General features: G+C 41.0%; 1 protein-coding gene across 2 annotated transcripts in view; it reads left to right on the forward strand.

Annotated features, from left to right (window-relative positions):
• Nucleotides 1-23,058, forward strand: part of LOC124605671 (15-hydroxyprostaglandin dehydrogenase [NAD(+)]-like) — an 88,133-nt gene that overhangs the window by 32,211 nt on the left and 32,864 nt on the right. Inside the window, exons 4-6 of one of the 2 annotated variants that reach the window (XM_047137520.1) lie at nucleotides 1,960-2,133; nucleotides 12,223-12,377; nucleotides 13,460-13,522. In XM_047137520.1, the coding sequence (XP_046993476.1) occupies nucleotides 1,960-2,133; nucleotides 12,223-12,377; nucleotides 13,460-13,475 (345 nt within the window). In that variant the 3' untranslated portion in view covers nucleotides 13,476-13,522. Of the gene's footprint in view, nucleotides 1-1,959; nucleotides 2,134-12,222; nucleotides 12,378-13,459; nucleotides 13,523-23,058 lie in introns of those variants that run through there. The other variant, XM_047137519.1, reaches the window with a different exon arrangement.

Consider the following 23,058-nt stretch of genomic DNA (forward strand, 5'->3'; position numbering starts at 1 on the left):
GGGATCCGTACCAGATCGGTTTGACGGAGGAAATAGAGAAGATCCAAAGAAGAGCGGCGCGTTTCGTCACAGGGTTATTTGGTAACCATGATAGCGTTACGGAGATGTTTAATAAACTCAAGTGGCAGAATCTGCAACAGAGGCGCTCTGCATCGCGGTGTAGCTTGCTCGCCAGGCTTCGAGAGGGTGCGTTTCTGGATGAGGTATCGAATATATTGCTTCCCCCTACTTATACCTCCCGAGGAGATCACGAATGTAAAATTAGAGAGATTAGAGCGCGCACGGAGGCTTTCAGACAGTCGTTCTTCCCGCGAACCATACGCGACTGGAACAGGAAAGGGAGGTAATGACAGTGGCACGTAAAGTGCCCTCCGTCACACACCGTTGGGTGGCTTGCGGAGTATAAATGTAGATGTAGATGTAGATGAACAGATACATATTCAAATTTGTTTACTTTGAAGTGATCTATGAACCTCGCACTCACTCACTCTAGTCCCACCTAGTGCAAGCAAAGATTGAATTTATTTTCTTCATGTCCCCAATAGGACATTTGAATGGTTTGTAAATTTTCCACCAATCATATTTATTTTCCTTTGGCATTTGTGCGATGGATCTATTGGCTCATAGAAGCACAAATAACATCTACATTCTTCTATTAGCAACATAACATTATCTTTGTACCACGTTATCATTCACGGAACTCATGTCAATACCAAAAACAGTAAACAAGATATCAGAGGCAAGCTTTCTGTTCTGCTTATGCTGAAGTGGAGAGAGAATGAGCTTCCTTTGATAGTTTGCTGAAAAACTGAAAACTAGTTGAACACCATCAAATGCCATTTGCACATGTGTACCTAGTATTTATACCAGAGAGAATTCTTGTTTTATGTCCACTTGGGTTTGCTTCTTTGTAAAGGGTCACTAGAGTGTGCATAAAATAACTTGGCCTGTACCTGCACAGACAGCCTGGTAGGGGAGAGGACAACAGTAATAGAAGGACTCCACTGCGAGTGGCCATCACACTGTTGGGGAGGGACAATTGAGCAGCTGAAGGCTAATCACAAGCATGTCATTGCTAACTTGTGCTAATTTTCATTTCACCAGCTATCAATGATCTTTAAAAAATCACATTATCTCATTGAGAAAACCCTAGCTCCTTATATATTGTCATAGATAAGAAACATTCTAACGGTATGGCAGAATACTCTCCTCTTTGTGTGCTGTCATTTACCAAAAACTTATTTCAGTATCTTGAACCATGTATGAGATAAAGGGATCATATGAATATTTCTCTCCCAGTAACATTTGCGCACGGGAGTGGAAGTTAGTGTATTATGCTCAGTCCTTTTGCTTGAAACTGAAGAAAGATATAGATCTTTTACCAAGTTTAAAGAAAAATTCAGTATTCCAGCTACATTTAATGTGCAGCAATGTAAACTCATAGAGGCTCCTATTTTTCATGGCAATCTATTCTAATTTAGTGTGATGGGTTACTTAATTTCGAAATATCACAGTAACTATCATCATTAACGAAATGATGGACAAATCACCATGAAGATGATGAATAAGAATAAGGCCAAAATCAACTTTTTTGTCAAATAATTTTCATAACATGATGTGTGAGAGATTGCAGAGCAACCGACACTGCCATTCCCGCAGTGTAGCATGTTGGCCAACAGCCACATTAAAGTGGGTAAAGTGTGTTTGTTTTCAAGAGACAAAGCATACAACTCAGTATGGGATCATAAGCAGAGGTGGCTCCCCTTCAGAACAAAAGGGTACACTCCCCCAGAACTGAGAACAGGAATGTGTTTCAGTGCTTGGGCCAAGTTATTTTGTGCGATTTCTACTATGGCTACTGCTACCACTATCTGCATCCCCACCCCCACTTGATAACAATTTTTAGTATTAAATTTTTTTATCGTTGTCTATGAAATGAGTGGTTTATTCTTCTTGCAGAATGGAGTCATTCGTGGTACCTTACTGGCTCTGCGTTTTATGGGAAAAGACCGTGGTGGCAATGGAGGAACTGTTGTTAATACTGGCTCAAATGTTGTTGTAAAGCCATATGTAAGCATTCCCATTTACACTGCCACTAAACATGCAATAGTTGGTTTCACACGTTCATTTGGGGTAAGTATTTTTTCTTCCTTTACTCTAGGAACTTCTTCACTTTCACAAGTGTCACAATATGTTGGGGATTCTGGTAATTTAAACTTACTGAAATGAGAACATTTTGATAAGTCATTATTTTAGCAAATTGGAGATCCCAGTACTGAAATTGTGATGTGAGTCTGGTAGATATCTTTCTCTCTGTTACTCTCTTTTTTGCCTCATCCTCACTAAAAGATCCCCCATGGGAACAATAAAAAATAATATCACCAGTTAACACTAGTTGCTTTCATACTGTCTTTTATAAGAGGAACTACACTGAAGAAATCTGTAGCAGGCATGTCATTTTCTTGCAGTTATTATTAGCTCTTACTTTTTTTTTTTGTAAAATAATATCTTAGTAACTGTACTTCAAAGCATGGATTGTTGATGAATTTCTTTCATCTGAGATTATCACACGAGTTAAGGCATCATGTTGTTACAATGTTACGAAAGGTTTCCTACTCGGCATCTTAAGATGAAGTATTGAATTCATGTCTGGTTTATTCCTTTATAGCCAATGGATCACAGACTCTTCTGTTGAGGGTCGAGCAAGTGCGCCAATAATGTGCCTCTGGAAGAGATGGCATGGCAGGTGGAGTGGATGGGATAGACTAGCAACTCAAGGATTCTACATCCGGACTCCCCTACACCTTTGCTGGGGGTCTTTGCACCACTGGCCACACCTCTTCTGTACACAATGTGCTTGGCCCACCTGTTGAAGCATCACATGAGGAGTCTGTGGTTTAACAGCTATAAAGGAACAAACTGGACATAAACTTGACTCTTTGCATTAAGATGATGAGTAGGAAACGTACTGAAATGTAGTGACGACACAACAATGACTCAACTGATGGCACGAGAAGACTTCCTCAAATCTCAATAACTGTTCATTTTTAATTAACTTTTGCCAAATTTTAAGTTCTGCAAAGTAACTTCGTGTACTATTTATATCACAAAAATAAATTTTTGTGTTTCTTGTGGTGACCATTTTTGCAGCAGCTGTATATAAATTGCAATAATTTACAAGAAAAATGCGTTTTAAGGGCTGAACATTAAGTTTGTATTTTTCTTATGCACACTAAAGCATTTTGTCTTTTAAACACGGCATTTTCAGTGGGCATCGGCAAATAATATATACTGTTTCATTGACACATATAAGTTACAGATTTAAAATAGTTCATAGTTTTATATATTTATATAATAAAATAGAAAGGTAGTAACAAATCAGTATCTCTTCATTATTTGTAAACCAAACAGCTTTCCCTCATATGGAGAACCAGTTGAAAGTTTCCAGTTTTCTGTGTCTAGAGTGTCATTTGCTTTTGTTAAGTGTAGTAGTCTTATTTTCCTGGTTTTTGCTTATCTTGTTTGACTCAGTGTGTGTGTGTGTGTGTGTGTGTGTGTGCGCGCGTGTGCGTGTGCGCGTGCGCGCGCGCGCGTGCGTGTGCGTGTGCGCGCGTGCGTGTGCGTGGGCGCGCGCGCGCGTGCGTGTGTGTGGGCGCGCGCGCGCGTGCGTGTGTGTGTGGGCGCGCGCGCGCGTGCGTGTGTGTGTGGGCGCGCGCGCGCGTGCGTGTGTGTGTGGGCGCGCGCGCGCGTGCGTGTGTGTGTGGGCGCGCGCGCGCGTGCGTGTGTGTGTGGGCGCGCGCGCGCGTGCGTGTGTGTGTGGGCGCGCGCGCGCGTGCGTGTGTGTGTGGGCGCGCGCGCGCGTGCGTGTGTGTGTGGGCGCGCGCGCGCGTGCGTGTGTGTGTGGGCGCGCGCGCGCGTGCGTGTGTGTGTGGGCGCGCGCGCGCGTGCGTGTGTGTGTGGGCGCGCGCGCGCGTGCGTGTGTGTGTGGGCGCGCGCGCGCGTGCGTGTGTGTGTGGGCGCGCGCGCGCGTGCGTGTGTGTGTGGGCGCGCGGGTGCGCGCGAGGGTGTGTGTGTGGGCGCGTGGGCGCGCGGGTGCGCGCGAGGGTGTGTGTGTGTATACATGTGCTTTTGTCGCTTTTTTAGTGTATGTATCTGATCCAGTATAGTATGTTGTAAAGTTTTTTTAAAGTATCACCACAGATAGCTATAGTATACTATACTGGGCCAGATATGTGATGATATCCTTTAACTGCTTAACCACCAACAAAAATTGACCACTTGCATGCAGACATAAAAATAATACACAAAAAGGTAAGATTCAAAATGGGAAAGAACATGGCAACCAAATATTCAGTCAAGCAGACTGTTCAAGAAAATTATCACTTATACAAAACAAAGGCAGCACAGAAGCTACTACTGAGTACCCAAGTGAATATGACTAGCATCTCACTGTTTACATTAACTTGTCATACAGTAGACAAATACGCACACACACACACACACACACACACACACACACACACACCAGCAAAAACTGGGAAAGTAGACAACACTTACAAAAATAAATCACACTTCTGACATAGAAAACTGGAAGCTAGAAGCTTTCAACTGGTTTTCCACACGACGATAAGTTGCTTGGTTTACAAATAATGAATAAGATGCTGATCTTTAAGTACCTTACTATTTTAAATCTGTAACTTCCTTAACATCCATGATGCCCCTGAAGACATCTTGTCAAAAAGATGAAACACATCTTGATGCATAAATAAAATAAAAAAGCTTTTTTTTTGAACTATTGGTGTTTCATATTATGGTTTTATAACAATTTTTAATGTTTTATTTCCTTACCTTTGCATTATCTGTTTATGGCCTTGCAGATACCATGAATCACTCTTTTGAGATAGGTCAATAATTTATGTTTCTTCTGCAGTAAAATTAACTAATTGCACTCTTGGGCAGTGATTATATTCTACATATAAAATATTAACACTGGAACAGCTTCCTATTTGTCATTAGTGTTTTCATCTTGTTTTGCTACCTTCTGCTATATGCTTTTTATTTCAGTTCCCCTCACCTCTGATATTAATTCCTTTCCTGCCATTTCCTACAGTTATCTGCATAGCATAATTTTTTGTGTCCTGAAGCTCAGTTACAAATGTTCAGCAATAAGTGTCCATTTGTACTGATACAGTCTTATTGTTCACACACTTGTCCCTGTATAACTCTTTCATTGTAGAAACACTTAAAATTTAACAAGGAAAAAATTTGTCTGATGTCTGCAGTTATGTGGTTCCACTGTGAGGATATATCTTGTTATGGTTCAATACATAACTTTCATCTTCTTGACACCATTATTGTAAACTGTTGGACATATGGGAATCATATGATCCTTGAGGTGGCTTGTTAGTTTTATTAATTTTTTTTTCCCATTGTATTTTGTAATATGCTAAGTGTTATCAGTAAAGATGTTTGCATCTTTGAATTTCAACTTTTCTTAATTTTTTAAAAAAAGGTAAATGTGTATGTTCATGGCTTTCTTTTGAAAGACATTGTCATTGGCAGTCATTTAGTTCCCAGCATGAATTACTGTGCTGCAGCAGAGTGTGTGCTGATTTGAAACTTCTGACACATTGACACTATGTGACTGAAACCTGTGACCTTTGCCTTTTGTGATCAATTACGCATTGACTGAGGTATTCAAGAATGACTCATGACCCTCCCCCTCAAAGCTTTACTTTCACCAGTATCTCATTTCCTATCTTCCAGTTCCATAGGTTGTGGAAATGTGAAATGTGATTTACTTGTCTCACAACATACAATTTTCAAATCATTTGATTTGAGGCACAGAATACATGTCAAAATTTAAAATAATAAATTCTTTTTAAGACAACTAAGATAGTTTACATCTACATGTGTACTCTGCAAACCACCATGAGGTGCATGGCAGAGGGTACGCCCCAGAGTACCAGTCATTAAGGTTTCTTTCTTTTCCATTCACATATGAAGCACAGGAAGAATGGTTGTTTGAATGTCGCTGTGTGCAGTAATGATTCTAACCTTATTCTCACAATCCCTATATGAGTGATACGTAGGGGGTTGCAGTATATTCATAGTCACCATTTAAAGATGGTTCTTGAAACTTTGTTAGTAGACCTTCTCAGGATAGTTTACGTCAGTCTTCAAAAGTCTGCCAGTTATCTCTGTGACTCTCTCCCACAGATTAAACAGACTTGTGACTGTTTGGTCTGCCCTTCTCTGTGTACTTTCAGTATCCCCATTTAGTCCTATTTGGTACAGGCCTCACACATTTGAGCAATATTCTAGAACCAGCTGCACGAGTGATTTGTAAGCAGTCTCCTTTGTGGACTGATTGCACTTCCCCAGCATTCCAACAAGAAACTGAAGTCTACCACCTGCTTTACCTACGACTGAGTCTGTGTGATCATTCCATTTCATATCCCTACATTGTGTTACATCCAGGTATTTGTATGAATTGGCTGATTGCAAAAGTGGCTCATTGGTACTATATTCAGAGTATACTATGTTTTCCGTTTTGTGAAGTCCACAATTTTACATTTCTGAACATTTAAAGCAAGTTGCCAATCCCTGCACTGCTTTGAAACCTATAAAGATCTGACTGAATATTTATGCAGCTTCTTTCAGACAGTACTTCATTATAGATAACTGCATCATCTGCAAAAAGTGTGCTGTTACTATTATTACCTGCCAGGTCATTAATATACAACAGGAAGAGTGTGGGTCCCAACACACGATTTTATATACATTTCAGAGATACTGCTACATAAATGCATTCTGCAGTTTCCAGTTTACAAAATTAAAATGTATAATTACCTTGTAAAAACATTGAAACTGTCCTCAATGAATTCTTCAATAGAATAGCAACACTTTTCCGCCACAAGGGTAAAAAGCAATCTCTTCTGTGAACCAAGCTGCAGGTTAAATATGTTACTGCCTTTTATTTTATTGTAAATTTTAAAATTAATATATGGTGGTGTTTGGGAATAGAGGTAAAGTGGTTTGTTGGGAGTTTAAAATTCTCTTTGTGGTGAGTGCTGTAGTTGTGGTTGAAGTGGAGAGAGTTTACTGTATGCTGATTTTTATATAGTAATAAAAACACTTCATATACGTAAAGGGAAGGAATAGATAGTATGGAACAATATGAGAGAAGGAAAGTTGCTACTCACCATATAGTGGAGATGCTGAGCCGCGATAGGCACAATAAAAAGATTCACACAATCATAGCTTTCGGCTATTAAGGCCTTTGTCAACAGTAGACACACACACACACACATACACTCCTGGAAATGGAAAAAAGAACACATTGACACTGGTGTGTCAGACCCACCATACTTGCTCCGGACACTGCGAGAGGGCTGTACAAGCAATGATCACACGCACGGCACAGCGGACACACCAGGAACCGCGGTGTTGGCCGTCGAATGGCGCTAGCTGCGCAGCATTTGTGCACCGCCGCCGTCAGTGTCAGCCAGTTTGCCGTGGCATACGGAGCTCCATCGCAGTCTTCAACACTGGTAGCATGCCGCGACAGCGTGGACGTGAACCGTATGTGCAGTTGACGGACTTTGAGCGGGGGCGTATAGTGGGCATGCGGGAGGCGGGGTGGACGTACCGCCGAATTGCTCAACACGTGGAGCGTGAGGTCTCCACAGTACATCGATGTTGTCGCCAGTGGTCGGCGGAAGGTGCACGTGCCCGTCGACCTGGGACCGGACCGCAGCGACACACGGATGCACGCCAAGACCGTAGGATCCTACGCAGTGCCGTAGGGGACTGCACCGCCACTTCCCAGCAAATTAGGGACACTGTTGCTCCTGGGGTATCGGCGAGGACCATTCGCAACCGTCTCCATGAAGCTGGGCTAAGCTCCCGCACACTGTTAGGCCGTCTTCCGCTCACGCCCCAACATCGTGCAGCCCGCCTCCAGTGGTGTCGCGACAGGCGTGAATGGAGAGACGAATGGAGACATGTCGTCTTCAGCGATGAGAGTCGCTTCTGCCTTGGTGCCAATGATGGTCGTATGCGTGTTTGGCGCCGTGCAGGTGAGCGCCACAATCAGGACTGCATACGACCGAGGCACACAGGGCCAACACCCGGCATCATGGTGTGGGGAGCGATCTCCTACACTGGCCGTACACCACTGGTGATCGTCGAGGGGACACTGAATAGTGCACGGTACATCCAAACCGTCATCGAACCCATCGTTCTACCATTCCTAGACCGGCAAGGGAACTTGCTGTTCCAACAGGACAATGCACGTCCGCATGTATCCCGTGCCACCCAACGTGCTCTAGAAGGTGTAAGTCAACTACCCTGGCCAGCAAGATCTCCGGATCTGTCCCCCATTGAGCATGTTTGGGACTGGATGAAGCGTCGTCTCACGCGGTCTGCACGTCCAGCACGAACGCTGGTCCAACTGAGGTGCCAGGTGGAATTGGCATGGCAAGCCGTTCCACAGGACTACATCCAGCATCTCTACGATCGTCTCCATGGGAGAATAGCAGCCTGCATTGCTGCGAAAGGTGGATATACACTGTACTAGTGCCGACATTGTGCATGCTCTGTTGCCTGTGTCTATGTGCCTGTGGTTCTGTCAGTGTGATCATGTGATGTATCTGACCCCAGGAATGTGTCAATAAAGTTTCCCCTTCCTGGGACAATGAATTCACGGTGTTCTTATTTCAGTTTCCAGGAGTGTACATACATACATACATACATACATACATACACTCACGCAAGCGCAACTTGCACACACACCTGCAGTCTCGGAAAGCTGAAACTATACAGCTCTCTGAGACTGTGTGTGTGTGTGTGTGTGTGTGTGTGTGTGTGTACTGCTGACAAAGGCGTTAATGGCCGAAAGCTATGATTGTGTGAATCTTTTTATTGTGCCTATCGTGGCTATGCATCTCCACTATATGGTGAGTAGCAACTTTCCTTCTCTCGTATTGTTACATTCCGTCCTGGATTTTCCATTGTTCGAAGGAATAGATAGCATTTTTAAATCTTTTAACAGTGGTTGACAAGACACCTGATGTTTTGCAATGCACATGTTCTTAATTATTTTCTTTTCTAATATCAGGCTAAGCCATATCTTCATATTACCCTTTCTTTTAAGAATGCTAGTCTTGCTAGGTACGCAGGATAATTTTTATGAAATTTGGAAAGTAAAAGATGTACTGGTGGAAGTAAAGCTCTGAGGGCAGATCATGATTTATGCTTAGCTAACTCAGTCAGTGAGCATGATTGATTAATTGATTGATTTCTATATTTATTAACCCATGTAACAATTTACATTGTGTGTGTTTCGTCAGAAAAATCATATACAATACAATATGCCTACAATTTATACACATAAAATTAATATTTACACACATTTTTAAAGTATCTTACATTAGTTTTATACCCTTACATAATTTTCTTATAGTACTATACAATTCTGGATTTCATATTATAATTATTTCCTCATGTATTACAATGCAGACTACTTTAATTACACTCCATGTTTTAATTCAGATAGTCTGTTACTGCATAATAACTTTTATTTAATAAAATTTTTTTAGTTTTGTTTTGAACTGCCCAATTGTGTCAATATCTTTTATATTTTGGGGTAATTTATTATATAATTTAACGGCATTGTACAACAAGCTCTGCTGAGTTTTAACTTTATTTTTCCTCTCTAGATGCAGATTGTATTGGTTTCTAGCTTCATAGCTGTGTATTAAAGAATTTTTAACAGAGCAGTAATTTTTTTTTACATAATACTTTGAAAAACGTATTCACAGGGGACAGTTAGGATTTCCAGCTTTTGGAAATGTTTAAGGCAGTGAACCCTACTGCCACTCTTGGTTACTATACAAACTGCTCTTTTCTGTAATTTGAAAACTATTCGAATATTTTTACTGTTGACTCCCAAAAATATTATTCCATAAGTAATAACAGAGTGGATATAAGAAAAATATACAGATCTGACACATGTAGTATCACACATTGCAGTCAAAATTCTAAGAGCATAGCATGCTGTAGCGATTCTGTTACTAAGTATTTTAATATGTGACCTTGGAAGGCAAATGTCCCAGGTTAGACTCCCAGTGCAGCTCACAGTCTTAATCTGCCAGGAAGTTTCAGTCATTTAGCTGTTTGTAGTGGGCTTGTACAGGTGAGACAGAAGAAGATGTAAATGCAGCAGTAGAGAATATGAACATTTATAATGTAAGTTATTCATCTACATGTATAACAATAGAATTTTACAAATTTCTGAAGTTAGGACATAGTGCCGTTGAACATTAAGATAAATTTATCTATGTACGAGGGGGAGTCAAATGAAAACCTTCAAAGTGCAATTAAAAATAGACATTTCACACTGTTGTTCTGCAAGTTGGCCATATTATTACCAGTGATGTAAGGAATTTCCTACAGACTGCAGCATACTACAGACAAGCAAAATACGACCATAGTAGTACCAGTTCAAAGTGGCTGCCCTGCTTGCAACATCCACCAAGGAAGAACAGCATTCTGTCATACATTTCGTGAGCAGTGAAGGTACAAAACCTATTGGAATCCGTTGGCAAACCGAGGTCCAGTATGGTGATGTATGTCTATCACTGCAGCAAGTGTATGAGTGAAGCAGAAAGTTCAGAAAACATGTGACTTCTGTGACAGAAGCTCAGTGCCTGGTCAAGCATGTCACATTGTGGCAACAGAATCTACGGTAGCAATTGAAGCCCCTGTGATGGAAAATCACTGTGTGGTGATGGATGAAATAGCTGCAGATCTGAACAATAGTTATGGCTCAGCACATCACAACATTCATGATTGATTTACCCCTTCACTCATTATGCCTGCGATTTCAGAGATCATACATCCATACGGTTCACATCGCCCACTCCCCCAGTGTGCTCTGGTGAGCCACCAGAGAAACAGATTAAGTAAGCAATCACAAATGAGCTCGGCCTATTCTCTAACATGTATTACTGTTGTCCAGTGTTATGCACAACCTGTACTTCATTGTGTTGCTCTGTAAATTATTATTTAGCAAACTTGGTGACGAGCGAGGGTTATGTTTTTTCTGCATGATAGTGTCACTGCTAAAGCACTCTACAAATATCTCAATGGAAGAAGTACTCCAGTGTATCTTTGCCCAGCAGCAAGCTTTTGTGGAAAAACAACAGGCTATCACCACCGCTCTGTCAAGTGGCATCTGTATAGTCACAACTGGTTACCCTCTCGCCAGTGCAACCATCACCCTTTCCAGCATATGATGAATCGACTGGATATAGGGCCTCCTGCAAGAAGTGGTTATGCCCACATTTCCAGGTTTTTCCCATGAGCAATGCAACCTGTGTAGGGCTCTCTTTCTTTTCTGGCTTTTGTGGCACATTTATCAATTGCTGTGCCAATGTTTGCCTTTGCAAGAACCAGCCAACTTATCATTTGATGAAATATGCAAGCTTGTCTCAACCTATTACTGTGACAGAATGCATTTCATTGTGTCGTGTGTAGATTTTTCCATTGTCAGAAACGTCCAAACCAATCTTACAAAGTCTTAGCTGCAGAATTACATGGGTTGATCCATTGTCGTAAATTTGTCGCTAGTACACATCATGAATCCTATGCTGAGCACATGGTGCATGATGATATTCTTTGTTTGACCCCAGATACGGAAGTCAACTGTCCAGGAAGTCTCCCCTGACCTGGGGTTTGGGTGACTTTCCCAAACTCTACTTCTTTTCCCAAACCTCTCCAGTGCCTTTCAATTCACCCATCTTTCTTCCCCTTCAACCATTCTGCCGCAGGGAGAAGCCACTGGCTCCCAAAGCTTGCATAAGTAAAACTTTTTTTTTATATGAGTGTTCTCCTGTCGCCACTTGGTGAGTAGATTTTTTTATCTATCTATTTATATTATATTGTCAAAAATTGATTATTTTCATTGTTATAAAAATTATAATAGGTATTTTGGCTTCAAAAGGTTGAAAACAACAGTTTAAAGGGAGTGACAGTGAGAAACCTTTTTATAATACAGCAAATACATTACCAGCAGCTGTTTGATCAGTCTGAGGCACATAAATATATGTGAACTGTGATCTCACTATTTCACATTCTGGAATTTTGATGTTTTCTTTCCAAATTGGAACACTGTTCTAAACACCATACAGTTGACTGAAGACTTGCTGGTGTTTTCAGGACCCTTACCATGAGAAGATAACTGGTGTACGCGTACTTGCTGTCTGCCCTGGTGCCACTGACACAAACCTTGTGAAAGATGTAAGGAAACAGCTGCTGTCACCTGAATATGAGAATGCATGGCAACGAGATACAGCAGGAGGGGTATCACAAACGTGAGTTTCATTTTAATTCATCTGTTGAGGAAAAGTAAATGATTTGTATTTTTCCAATAATTATTCAGATATTAATTTGTCTCTTAAATTTATTTACTGCTAATAACAATGAATAATCATCATACATTTTATGATAGGATATATTGAAAAATAATCAAAAGTACGTGGTAGTAATTGTGGGCCAGGGCAACTTGACAAAAATTTAATAGGCATCACAAGGACCCTAAACTCTATTGAGATTTCGGAAAGTAGCTGTTCAAAACTGGAAATTTGTTTTGACCTCATACTCAACCTCAGGCGTAGGATAATACTTTCAGCAAATCTTATTATCTGTCAGGAAACTGTCATTGCTTGCATTGTATCACTTATAATAATTTGACATTCAAGATGAGCACCCTTGTACTCAGTTTTTATATTTGCTACTTTACACTAGGCTGTTGCAACTCAAGTGACTGCCAGCAGACATCCAGGTGCCCATGGGCACATGTGTACAGACAGGCAAACAGCGATGTGCTTGCAGTCTAACAGCCGGGCCATAGCCCTTGTGATCATACTGCCCTAGCAGAGTGCTCGCTGGTGCAAGGAGTGACCAACCAGCTCGTGCATATGCTGAAAATGTACAATAGAGCTATCTGGCTGGTGTCTATACTAACTGCAACTGTCCATGGGTGAGCAGAGGGGTGCCAGGTGCACCTGTGCCCCATGGGGCAGTGTTGGAACAGCTTGCCTTACAGTATACTGTTTTAAACTTCATTTAATTACAGTTTAATTCTGTGGAGCAAGGCACTCTTACCTGGTGGTTTCACTAGCCAGTGCGCAACTATGAATGACTTCTTGACTTCGCCAGTTCCCTGTTTGTGTGTGTTGTGTGTGTTGTGTGTGTTGTGTGTGTTGTGTGTGTGTGTGTGTGTGTGTGTGTTTTCTTTCAACAAAAAAGTCACTGGCAGTGTGAATTGTTTGATCTGCATAGACTCTGCTGGTTCTGTGGGGGGCGCTATTGCACTTGGAAACATCCGTAATGTCTTCCTTGCTGACTTGCTGTAACTGTTTTCCCTAACACAACCATCAATGCAAATTTTCAGACTCCACTGCAGATAGTTACCATCATAAAGCATCTTCATTCCATGTACCATCTTGCCATCTTGTTGAAGACAGGTTGTTATTAAACAATGGAAAATACAGGATGGAATGGAACAATATTATGAAAAGGAAAGTTGCTACTCACTATATCAACATCTCCACTATATGGTGAGTAGCAACTTTCCTTTTCATAATATTGTTACAGTTTATTACTATTATCATCATCATCATCATCATCATCATCATTACTACTACCTTTTTTCCTCACCTCCACCAGTGGAAACTATTTACAATCATGTAACAGTCAGTGTCGATTGGTTTCCTATATACAAAAATCAACTAAACAGATGCCTGTCTGTTTTTCAACTAGTGCATCCAAGAGAGGTAGCTTGCCACTTCACTGGTTAAATTTAATATTAGGATTAACACTGTGTATGTGATCCTTTTCCCTATGAAACTGGAGCTACATCAAGGAAGTGTCATTGATGTACCAAAGGAAACTAGATAGATGAGAAGGCACAGAACTGAGAGTTTCTAGAGGCACCACTGTAGAAGTGACACCACATAGGGATTAATCTTTATGGTGTTTTGGGCTATTTTCTGCTTGTTAAACATCTAAACAAATGAAACTTCCTGGCAGATTAAAACTGTGTGCCGGACTGAGACTCAAACTCGGGACCTTTGCCTTTCACGGGCAAGTGCTCTACCAACTGAGATACCCAAGCACGACTCACACCCCGTCCTCACAGCTTTACTTCTGCCAATACCTCGTCTCCTACCTTCTAAAGCTGTGAGGACGGGGTGTGAGTCGTGCTTGGGTATCTCAGTTGGTAGAGCACTTGCCCGTGAAAGGCAAAGGTCCCGAGTTTGAGTCTCGGTCCGGCACACAGTTTTAATCTGCCAGGAAGTTTCATATCAGCACACACTCCGCTACAGAGTGAAAATCTCAATCTCAACAAATGATGCAAATTATTGATGTTGTGCTTTCAAATCTCCGACTTCAGTGCTAATAGCCCTGACAGACTTTTGACAGTTGGGAAGTAGGTGAACTGGCACTACTAACAATTGCTTAGCCATCATGTTACACATACTGGCATCGTTGTGCTGCTGTTTCTACAACTACCTGTTCTCAATCACTTGGTGACAAGACTGACAATAGAAATAAGTGGCAATCAAGTAACATTTTAGTTCATGCCTCTCTGTGGACCAAAGGGTCCAGAAGTTGCCAAACTTCTTTCCTTGCACTTGTGACATTTCAGACCACCTCCAAAAACTTACAAGATGTTGCTGCATTACCTTTAGAAGCAGATTAACGTGCAAACAGCAGCAGTCAGTAGTGCTCCTAAAGACAATGGCAGAAGCAGCTGTTGAAAGTTCAAGAAATTTGTTTGAAATGGTATGGCTTGTATGTATATCAAGAAGATTGTAGTTAGGCATCCTACCAATGCTACCATGAAAGACTTTAAGAATGCAGAAGCTGTTTACAAATTTAGTTTATAGAAGTCTGTGTATTGGTGTCTTGATAATCAGTTTTGGCTTTGTACTCATTATATCTAAATTTGAGAAAATATAAACAAAATCATATCAATGGACTTATAAAATAAAGTTTACAATGATGAGCATCAAGAGTGCTGTTAAATATAAGTTACAGATGGATGAAACTCTATGTATGTAACATAGAAAAAATATATATATGTGACAAATGAGGGTCATCCAGAAAGTAAAGAATGATTGTTTACTACACCCAGTGCCAGATCGCACTGCCACAATAGCAAGTGTGCCAGTTAGCTTCTTCCCCCAACTCAGTGTGAGCTGAGTTTTGTTGGCAAACAAGCCATGCCTCTTTGTTCTGTAATGTTTGTTAATACCAAAACCCATCAAAAATCACACCAAATGCAAAGTGCATAGTGTCCTTCATTTTCTGAATCCACAAAATGTTGGTCCTATCGAAATTTATTGGCAAATGAAGAACGTTTATGGTAGAAGTGCAATGAACGAGTCTTCAGTGTCGTGGAATGTTGTTGGCAAAGGTGTTTTTGATTCATTACAATATGCAGCCTTTTGCATCAGCTCGAGCACAGCAATAACTTCAGTGTCTTAAGTGGAAAATTTTCAGACATTCTCCTCACAGCTCTGACTTGCCACCCAGTGATTTTCACTTGTTACCAAAACTAAAGGAAATTTTGGGTGGAAAACAGTTTGCAAATGATGAAGACCTCGAACAAGCAGTGATGTCTTGGCTCAGATCGATGGTAGTAGAGGAGTACAACAAGGGAATTGAAAAATTGGTCCCATGTTACAATAAGTGCCCTGACAGTTATGGTGACGTCATTGAAAAATAAATTAAGGTACCGTAACTTTGTAAATGAAATTTTGTTTTGACATTTAGTTTTTATTTTGTTATGCCAGAATATCCTTCACCTTCTGGACAACCCTTGTATATTAGAAGGTGCACAATGGAATACCTGTCATATATTTCTAATGTGTGGCAGAATCTAAATTTATAAATGTGTTTACTAAATTTAATACATGTAAAAGCTAAAGATCAGCTCATTTCTCATGTGATAAAAAGAATGAATATATTATAAACATAAAAGCTAAAAGCATAAAAACTATTTTAATGTGCTTGAAGGCACAGCTGTAATTAGCTATATTACAAACACTGAGGATAATTACGGTCAGTGAAGGCTTCAGTGAGACCCTCGGTATATTTTGAGAGGGACTGCACGTCACTGCAGGTGCGATGACCACAGGCGACTAGTCTGTACAGAAGGGAGTTCTTAGTGTGGAATGGGTGGCAGCCGTCGAAGTGGAGGTATTGCTGGTGCTTAGTAGGTTTGATATGGATGGTGGTACTGATGTAGCCATCTCTGAGGTGGAGGTCAACATCTAGGAAGGTGTCTTGCTGAATGCTTCACTGACCGTAATTATCCTCCCGTCCTTGAACAAAAACAAATCTTCCATGCCTTATCTCTCCAGGCTCCCACCAACTCCCGAAGTCCCACAGTACGGCCACAGAGGAGCATTCCCCTCATAACTCAGCACCATCCGGGACTGGAGCAACTGAATTACATTCTCCGCCAGGGTTTCTATTATCTCTCGCCGTGCCCTGAAATGAGAAATGTCCTGCCCACTCTCCTTCCCACCCCTCCTACTGTGGTATTCCGCCATCCACTGAACCTACACAATATACTCATCCATCCTTACACAGCCCCTGCTCCCAATGCCTTACCTCATGGCTCATACCCCTGTAATAGACCTAGATGCAAAACCTGTCCTGTACATCCTTCTACCACCACCTACTCCAGTCTGGCCACTAACATCACCTATCCCATCAAAGGCAGGGCTACCTGTGAAACCAGTCATGTGATTTACAAGATAAGCTGCAACCACTGTGCTGCATTCTATGTAGGCATGACAACCAACAAACTGTCTGTCCCCATGAACGGCCACTGACAAACTGTGGCCAAAAAACAAGAGGACCACCCTGTTGCTGAACACGCTGCCAGACATGATATCCCTCATCTCAATGAATGCTTCACAGCCTGTGCCATATGGATCCTTCCCACCAACACCAACTTTTCTGAATTGCACAGGTGGGAACTTTCCCTGCCATACATCCCCGTAACCTTCATTAGTTGCTGTCCTCACCCATCCAGCCCCCTCCCTGTTCCCATTCCAACACTACACAACCGTCATTTCACCGTCACACCCAGCCTCTTAATTTCTTTTTATTTCTCTCCTTTCTGCTACTTAACCCCTCTGCACCTTCTTTCCTGCCCTCCATCTAAACTGCAACACTTCACTGGCCGCCACACGCACCATACTATCCCTCCCCCTCCCCGCCCCAGCCTCCTCCTTACTCCCACCCATTCGCCACTCCCATCAGGCACTGGTGCTGCTGCTCGCAGTGTGGTTTCAGTTCTCTGAGACTGCAGACATATGTGCAAGTTGCGATTGAGTGAGTGAGTGAGTGTGTGTGTGTGTGTGTGTGTGTGTGTGTGTGTGTGTGTGTGCGTGTGCGTGTGCGTGTGCGTGTGCGTGTGTGTATGTGTGTCTACTGCTGACAAAGGCCTCAATAGCCGAAAGCTATAATTGTGTGAATGTTTTTGTTGTGCCTATCACGATTCAACATCTCTGCTATGTGGTGAGTAGCAACTTTCCTTCTGTGGTATTGATACATTTAACAACCAAATTCTTGTTTTATAACTCTATTGATATGTTTTTTACGTATATTTTCTGATTCTTAGACTTTTATCATGTTTAAAGCCAAAACTGGTTATCAGTGTTAATAACATCACATGTGGTCAAGACATTGAATTTTATAATCTAATCCAATACAAAGGTTAGAGTGTGTGCAGAATAATGTCCGCAGTAGATGTGCAGTTGGTAGGGCACATGTGGAAAGAGCAGTAGTGGTGGTGTTGCGGTCAGGTGCTCCTGGGAAAATGCCAAGCACTGAAGGGGGCGTGCCATTGTAAACTGAAGCGTATGCTCACATTTCTTGTAAATGTTCAGTGGAGCCCCTCCACACCGACATTTTCATGGTGACCATTCACAAAGATTTATTGTTATGTCTGCTGTAGTTAGTGTCTAACAAGAATTCCACTGAAGATGCAACAAAAGCAGCAATTTATTTTTTCTATCTTGTTAACCATTTCTAGCTTGCAGAGAAGCATCGTGAGTGGTGAATTTTGAGTAAAACCTACATTTATTTTGTTGCCATGTTATAATTTGATTCATTTGCCGAAACACAGCGGAGTTCACTCAGTCTCACCTCACTAACATGTTGTGCAGACACTGTTGCGAGAAAATTCTGAAACCATGGTTTATTCAGTGTAATGTGTAATGTCTTAACTTATGTTGTTCCAAAACCCACAGCATTTTTCATTTCACCAGCTATTAATGACCCTTAAAATTATATTCTTTCATTGAAAAAGTCTGTAGTTAGTGGAATAATGTGGTAGATAATGAAGTTTTGCATAATAAACATATGGAAAAAACTATCCTCTTTGCCTGCAGCCATTTGCCAAAATATCATTTTGATATCTCAAACTGTTTATGAAATATGAGGAATATTGTGGATATTTCATTCTGGCTTTATCGCTGGCTTATGCAATCGCAAATGAGTTTGCTAAATCAGATCAGTTTTCTTGAAATTGGTGACAGATAGAGACCTCCACCCAACTCTAAAGAAAAATTAAGTATGTTAGCTAAATTTCATATGCAGTAACATATAATATGATACACACCAAATGCAAAATCAAAGTGACTCCTATTTTTCATTGCAAACTATTTTGGATAATAAATGCCAATACCACAATAACTGTGACCATTAATGATGGGCACATCATCATGAAGCTGACATATAAAGCTATAAGTAACACAAAAATGAAATTTGTTTGTCAAATATTTTCTCTAAAATCATTTGAGAAAGATTGCAGGACTTCGATTCTGTCATCACCGGTAATTCAAAAGTTGGAAGAAAATGTCGACTTGCCCTTCCGAACAAATGAATGAACTCACTCAGCACTTTGGACAAATATTGGTCACTGCACATCAGCCACAGTATCCTGTGGGGGCTCTACTGGTCTCCTCAGGAAGTCCAAATAGCTCTTTTTTTTTATACAAATTTATTTGTATGCTCGGAATTAACAAACACAATCCAGTTTGTTTACACATTATGGCATGCTACTATGATACTTCTTAAATGGCATTTATAGATTCTTTTAAGCTGTGTCATTGTTTTATTGTTAATGTGTTCTGGAAATTCTCAGTTGAAATACAGATGATGGGAAGAATCAAGATATCTACTCATCATATAATTGAAGTGGTAAATGGCAGGGTGACAAATGCCAAATCAAAAGATTGAACTTGTAACTGCTCTATTTGAGAATGTGGAGAACCAAAAAGCATTAGCGCTGTGTGTGTGTGTGTGTGTGTGTGTGTGTGTGTGTGTGTGTGTGTGTTTGGGGGGGGAGGGGGGAGGGGGGGGGGGCAAGTGGTATCTGGGGATGTCTAAGGAATGTGGCCCCAGCGAGCTCATCATGGCACATTCAGAAGAAATCACCCCTATTTCATGATGAAATAGCTAGAATAGATTGAGAACAAAAGGGGAGGATGAAGGCTATGTAGAGAGTCAAGTAGGTGCAGGTATGTAAATAGGTGAATCAAGCTAAAGAGAATTGATGGAGAACTATTGGGAGGGGGAGGGGGTGAACAGGGCTCAGCTGATACGGGAGAGAGAAACAAACTTCGACTGCGTGCTCATTGTCACTTTGTGGCAAGAAGGTTACCAGCATGGGAGGTCACCCACCAAGTGGCTTATTCTTCTAGTTCTAGCTTCCCTCAAATCCAATTCCAGAGTGACATCATTTTGAATATTCAGCTTCTGTCAGTGAAACGTTTAATATATGATGCATAGTGGTCACTTGCACTCAACAACATTAGCTGATGATTTTTACCTATAAATTATTACTCTTAGATGCCCCAGGGATAATGCAACAGAAGTGGGTGCTAGCTTTTATGAGGTAACTAGGAGTACTGTGTTAATCTGGAAACACGTCATCAGGTTGTCCTTCAGGTGTCCATTATGGACAACAGTGCTAATCCCTCAGCACTGTGTTGTGTGGAGGAGGTGGGTAAGGGAACACCTGGAATGGAACATGTGTCATTGGCATTAGGTTATCATCACTGATCAGTACAAGATTTGTTTGATGCCTGATTATCATCATGGAAATGTGTAGAGATGGCCGCACTTGCAGTATCAACGTTCAGCAAGAAGTGAGTCACTCATATATTGGGACAGTATTATGTATGGATGTCAGATGCATCTCATTGTATCAAGGGTAATTTGAGAGTGATTCTGTAGTAGAAAGGATGTTTCAACCTATTGTCCAGACTTACAGTCAATAATCTGATGACAGACTTGTCTGTGAAAGGCAGTATGCAGGAGTACACCATGCCCACCTTAGGACCACCTTCCTTTGGGAGGCGAGAGTCAACCAAATGCAAGTGCTTGCTGCAGTATTTGCTGACAAGGCACTGATTGAGCATTCTATGGGCCAGTTGAAACTTACATCTTTGCAAGAATCCTCCTCACACCAGCAATCTTAGGAGGGTCATTGTTGAAGAATTTCTCAGGCTTGAACAGCAACTTCTCAAGCACTGTAAAGTATTTGAGGAGGAGCCATGCATGTTACACAGCCCAAGTTGGAACAGTACAATAGTGAATGTTACCCAGCAGCACTTTTGAAGAGACTGCCTTTTTTTTTTTTTTACATTGAAGATTTTGTTTGTTTTTGTTTCATAAGGCTTATTCTTCTAGTTCTAGCTTCCCTCAAATCCAAACCCACATGCCTTCAGATATGCAGGTGATGCAGTACTTTTGTGGGCAGTTTATATCCTTACCCACAACTAGTACTTGCTCTTCTTCAAGATGGAGATGTATGAACAAATCCACTGTACTACCATGGGCATTGACAGAGCACTTTTGTTCGACACTTTGTTTATGGACCACCTAGAGGAAACATTCCCGCTATCAAAGATCCTCAACTCTGTCTGGTTCAGGTTCACTGGTGATATCTTTTTGATTTGGACTCAGGATCATGAGACTCTTGACATTTCTGTTGGGGAAGAAGAGTCTTTGGAAGATTAATTCAGTGCCCGAGCAAGATGATGAGTGGCACCTTCATTCTTTCCACTGTTTCTTATTGTTTACAAACAGGACAAATTTGAAAATATGGTTTGGTTTCAACAGAATATGATTTTAAAATCTGTCCAGTCATTTTGTGCCCTCAGAGGATTACAAAAAAATTTACAGTCATCTTATAGTACTGGAAGATATATACACAAATCACATTGCTTTACACAAACTAATACTATGAGTGCATGTTAACTTCAGTGAACAAAAAGCATTACTTATTTTAGATACTTATCAGGAATTTGGAAACTGAATGTGTTGGACCAGTGCAATGGAAAACATAAAATAGTACTGAAACAAAAACATACAACATTACTGAAAAGTGTCACATTTGTTAACCAAAAGTGATATAACAGTGCCACCATTAGAAAATGTGTATTGGGTACATGCCTATTCAAAAACATGACTCATTCCACATTATAGCAATAGGTCGCAAGTATGATCTGTGGAACTTACAAATAACTAAACTAAACTGAGGAACAAAACTGCCAAAAAGCAACAGATTTAAGATCTTTTCATGACTACCTTGAACAGTTCCCAAAACCATTACCATATTATTTTAAGATGTGGATGGTGGAACACAGTATTAATGTATTTAAAAAAATAATATCATGGAACCACTAAAAGCTGCTTAATGAATAAGTATTTCCAGAAAATTATATACAAGGGTTGGAACTTTAATAGTGGCAACTATTTATTTACAGCTCGTACAAAATCGATAAATGTTTCAAAGTTTTACTGACCTTCAAAGCAGTCACCAGCATTGTGTATAACCCATTGCCAGTGATGTGGAAGTCATAGGATACTCTTAGCAGTGCCAGTTGTGTTGACACTTCGAGTGGCGCGGTCTATTGTCCGACGAATTTGTAGCAGTTCTGAAGCGAATGCTGTGAAGTGTTTCCTTCAGTTTAGAAATCAAGTTGAACTCATGAGGGCTTCGTCAGGGGAGTGCAGTAGGTGGTATAGTACTTAGCAGCCACATCAGTCAAACAAATCAGTAACAGCTTGCGCTGTACGTGCTTGAGCATTGTCCTGCAAAATGATGGTCAGGTCCTGCAGAAAGTGTCACAACTTCTGTCTCTAAGCTGGTTGTAGGGTGTTCCAAAAATGAGCAGCATTATGTCATAAAAGAAACAAGACATTAGAGGATACTCCAAGAGAATCCGAATTTCTTGAACCATACTAAAATGCATAATGTGGCTTAATGTGTACAGTTGTATGTCCAGATTCAGATGTATATTTTCTTGGAGTACCAGCACCGTATTATCTTACGTTTGGTTCTTTATTATGGCATGATGCCATACGTGCCAGAAGATGAAAATGTGGACTTTAAAAGCAGCGAACAGTTGAAGCCAGCCGGAGTGGCCGAGCAGTTCTAGGCACTACAGTCTGGAACCGCGAGACCGCTACGGTCGCAGGTTCGAATCCTGCTTCAGGCATGGATGTGTGTGATGTCCTTAGGTTAGTTAGGTTTAAGTAGTTCTAAGTTCTAGGGGACTGACGACCTCCGTAGTTAAATCCCAAAGTGCGCAGAGTCATTTGAACCATTTGAACAGCTGAAACTAGGCAATAGTGTGGAATTAAATACTTCATTTCAAATAATTGACTGCCTGAGTGGAAAAGATTAATAAAAGCCACATTTATTTAGCAGACCGACAAAAATAACTTCATTGTTCCACAAGGTGATTGATTCTCGATTGTCAGAAAGGTGGAAATAAAATAAAATATGAAACTAATAACATATTTTAGCCTTCCGATATTGTTGTTGTTGTGGTCTTCAGTCCAGAGACTGGTTTGATGCAGCTCTCCATGCTACTTTATCCTGTGCAAGCTTCTTCATCTCCCAGTACCTACTGCAACCTACATCCATCTGAATCTGCTTAGTGTATTCATCTCTTG

This window comes from Schistocerca americana, chromosome 3 (assembly GCF_021461395.2).
Source record: "Schistocerca americana isolate TAMUIC-IGC-003095 chromosome 3, iqSchAmer2.1, whole genome shotgun sequence".
Classification (NCBI taxonomy): Eukaryota; Metazoa; Arthropoda; class Insecta; order Orthoptera; family Acrididae; genus Schistocerca; species Schistocerca americana.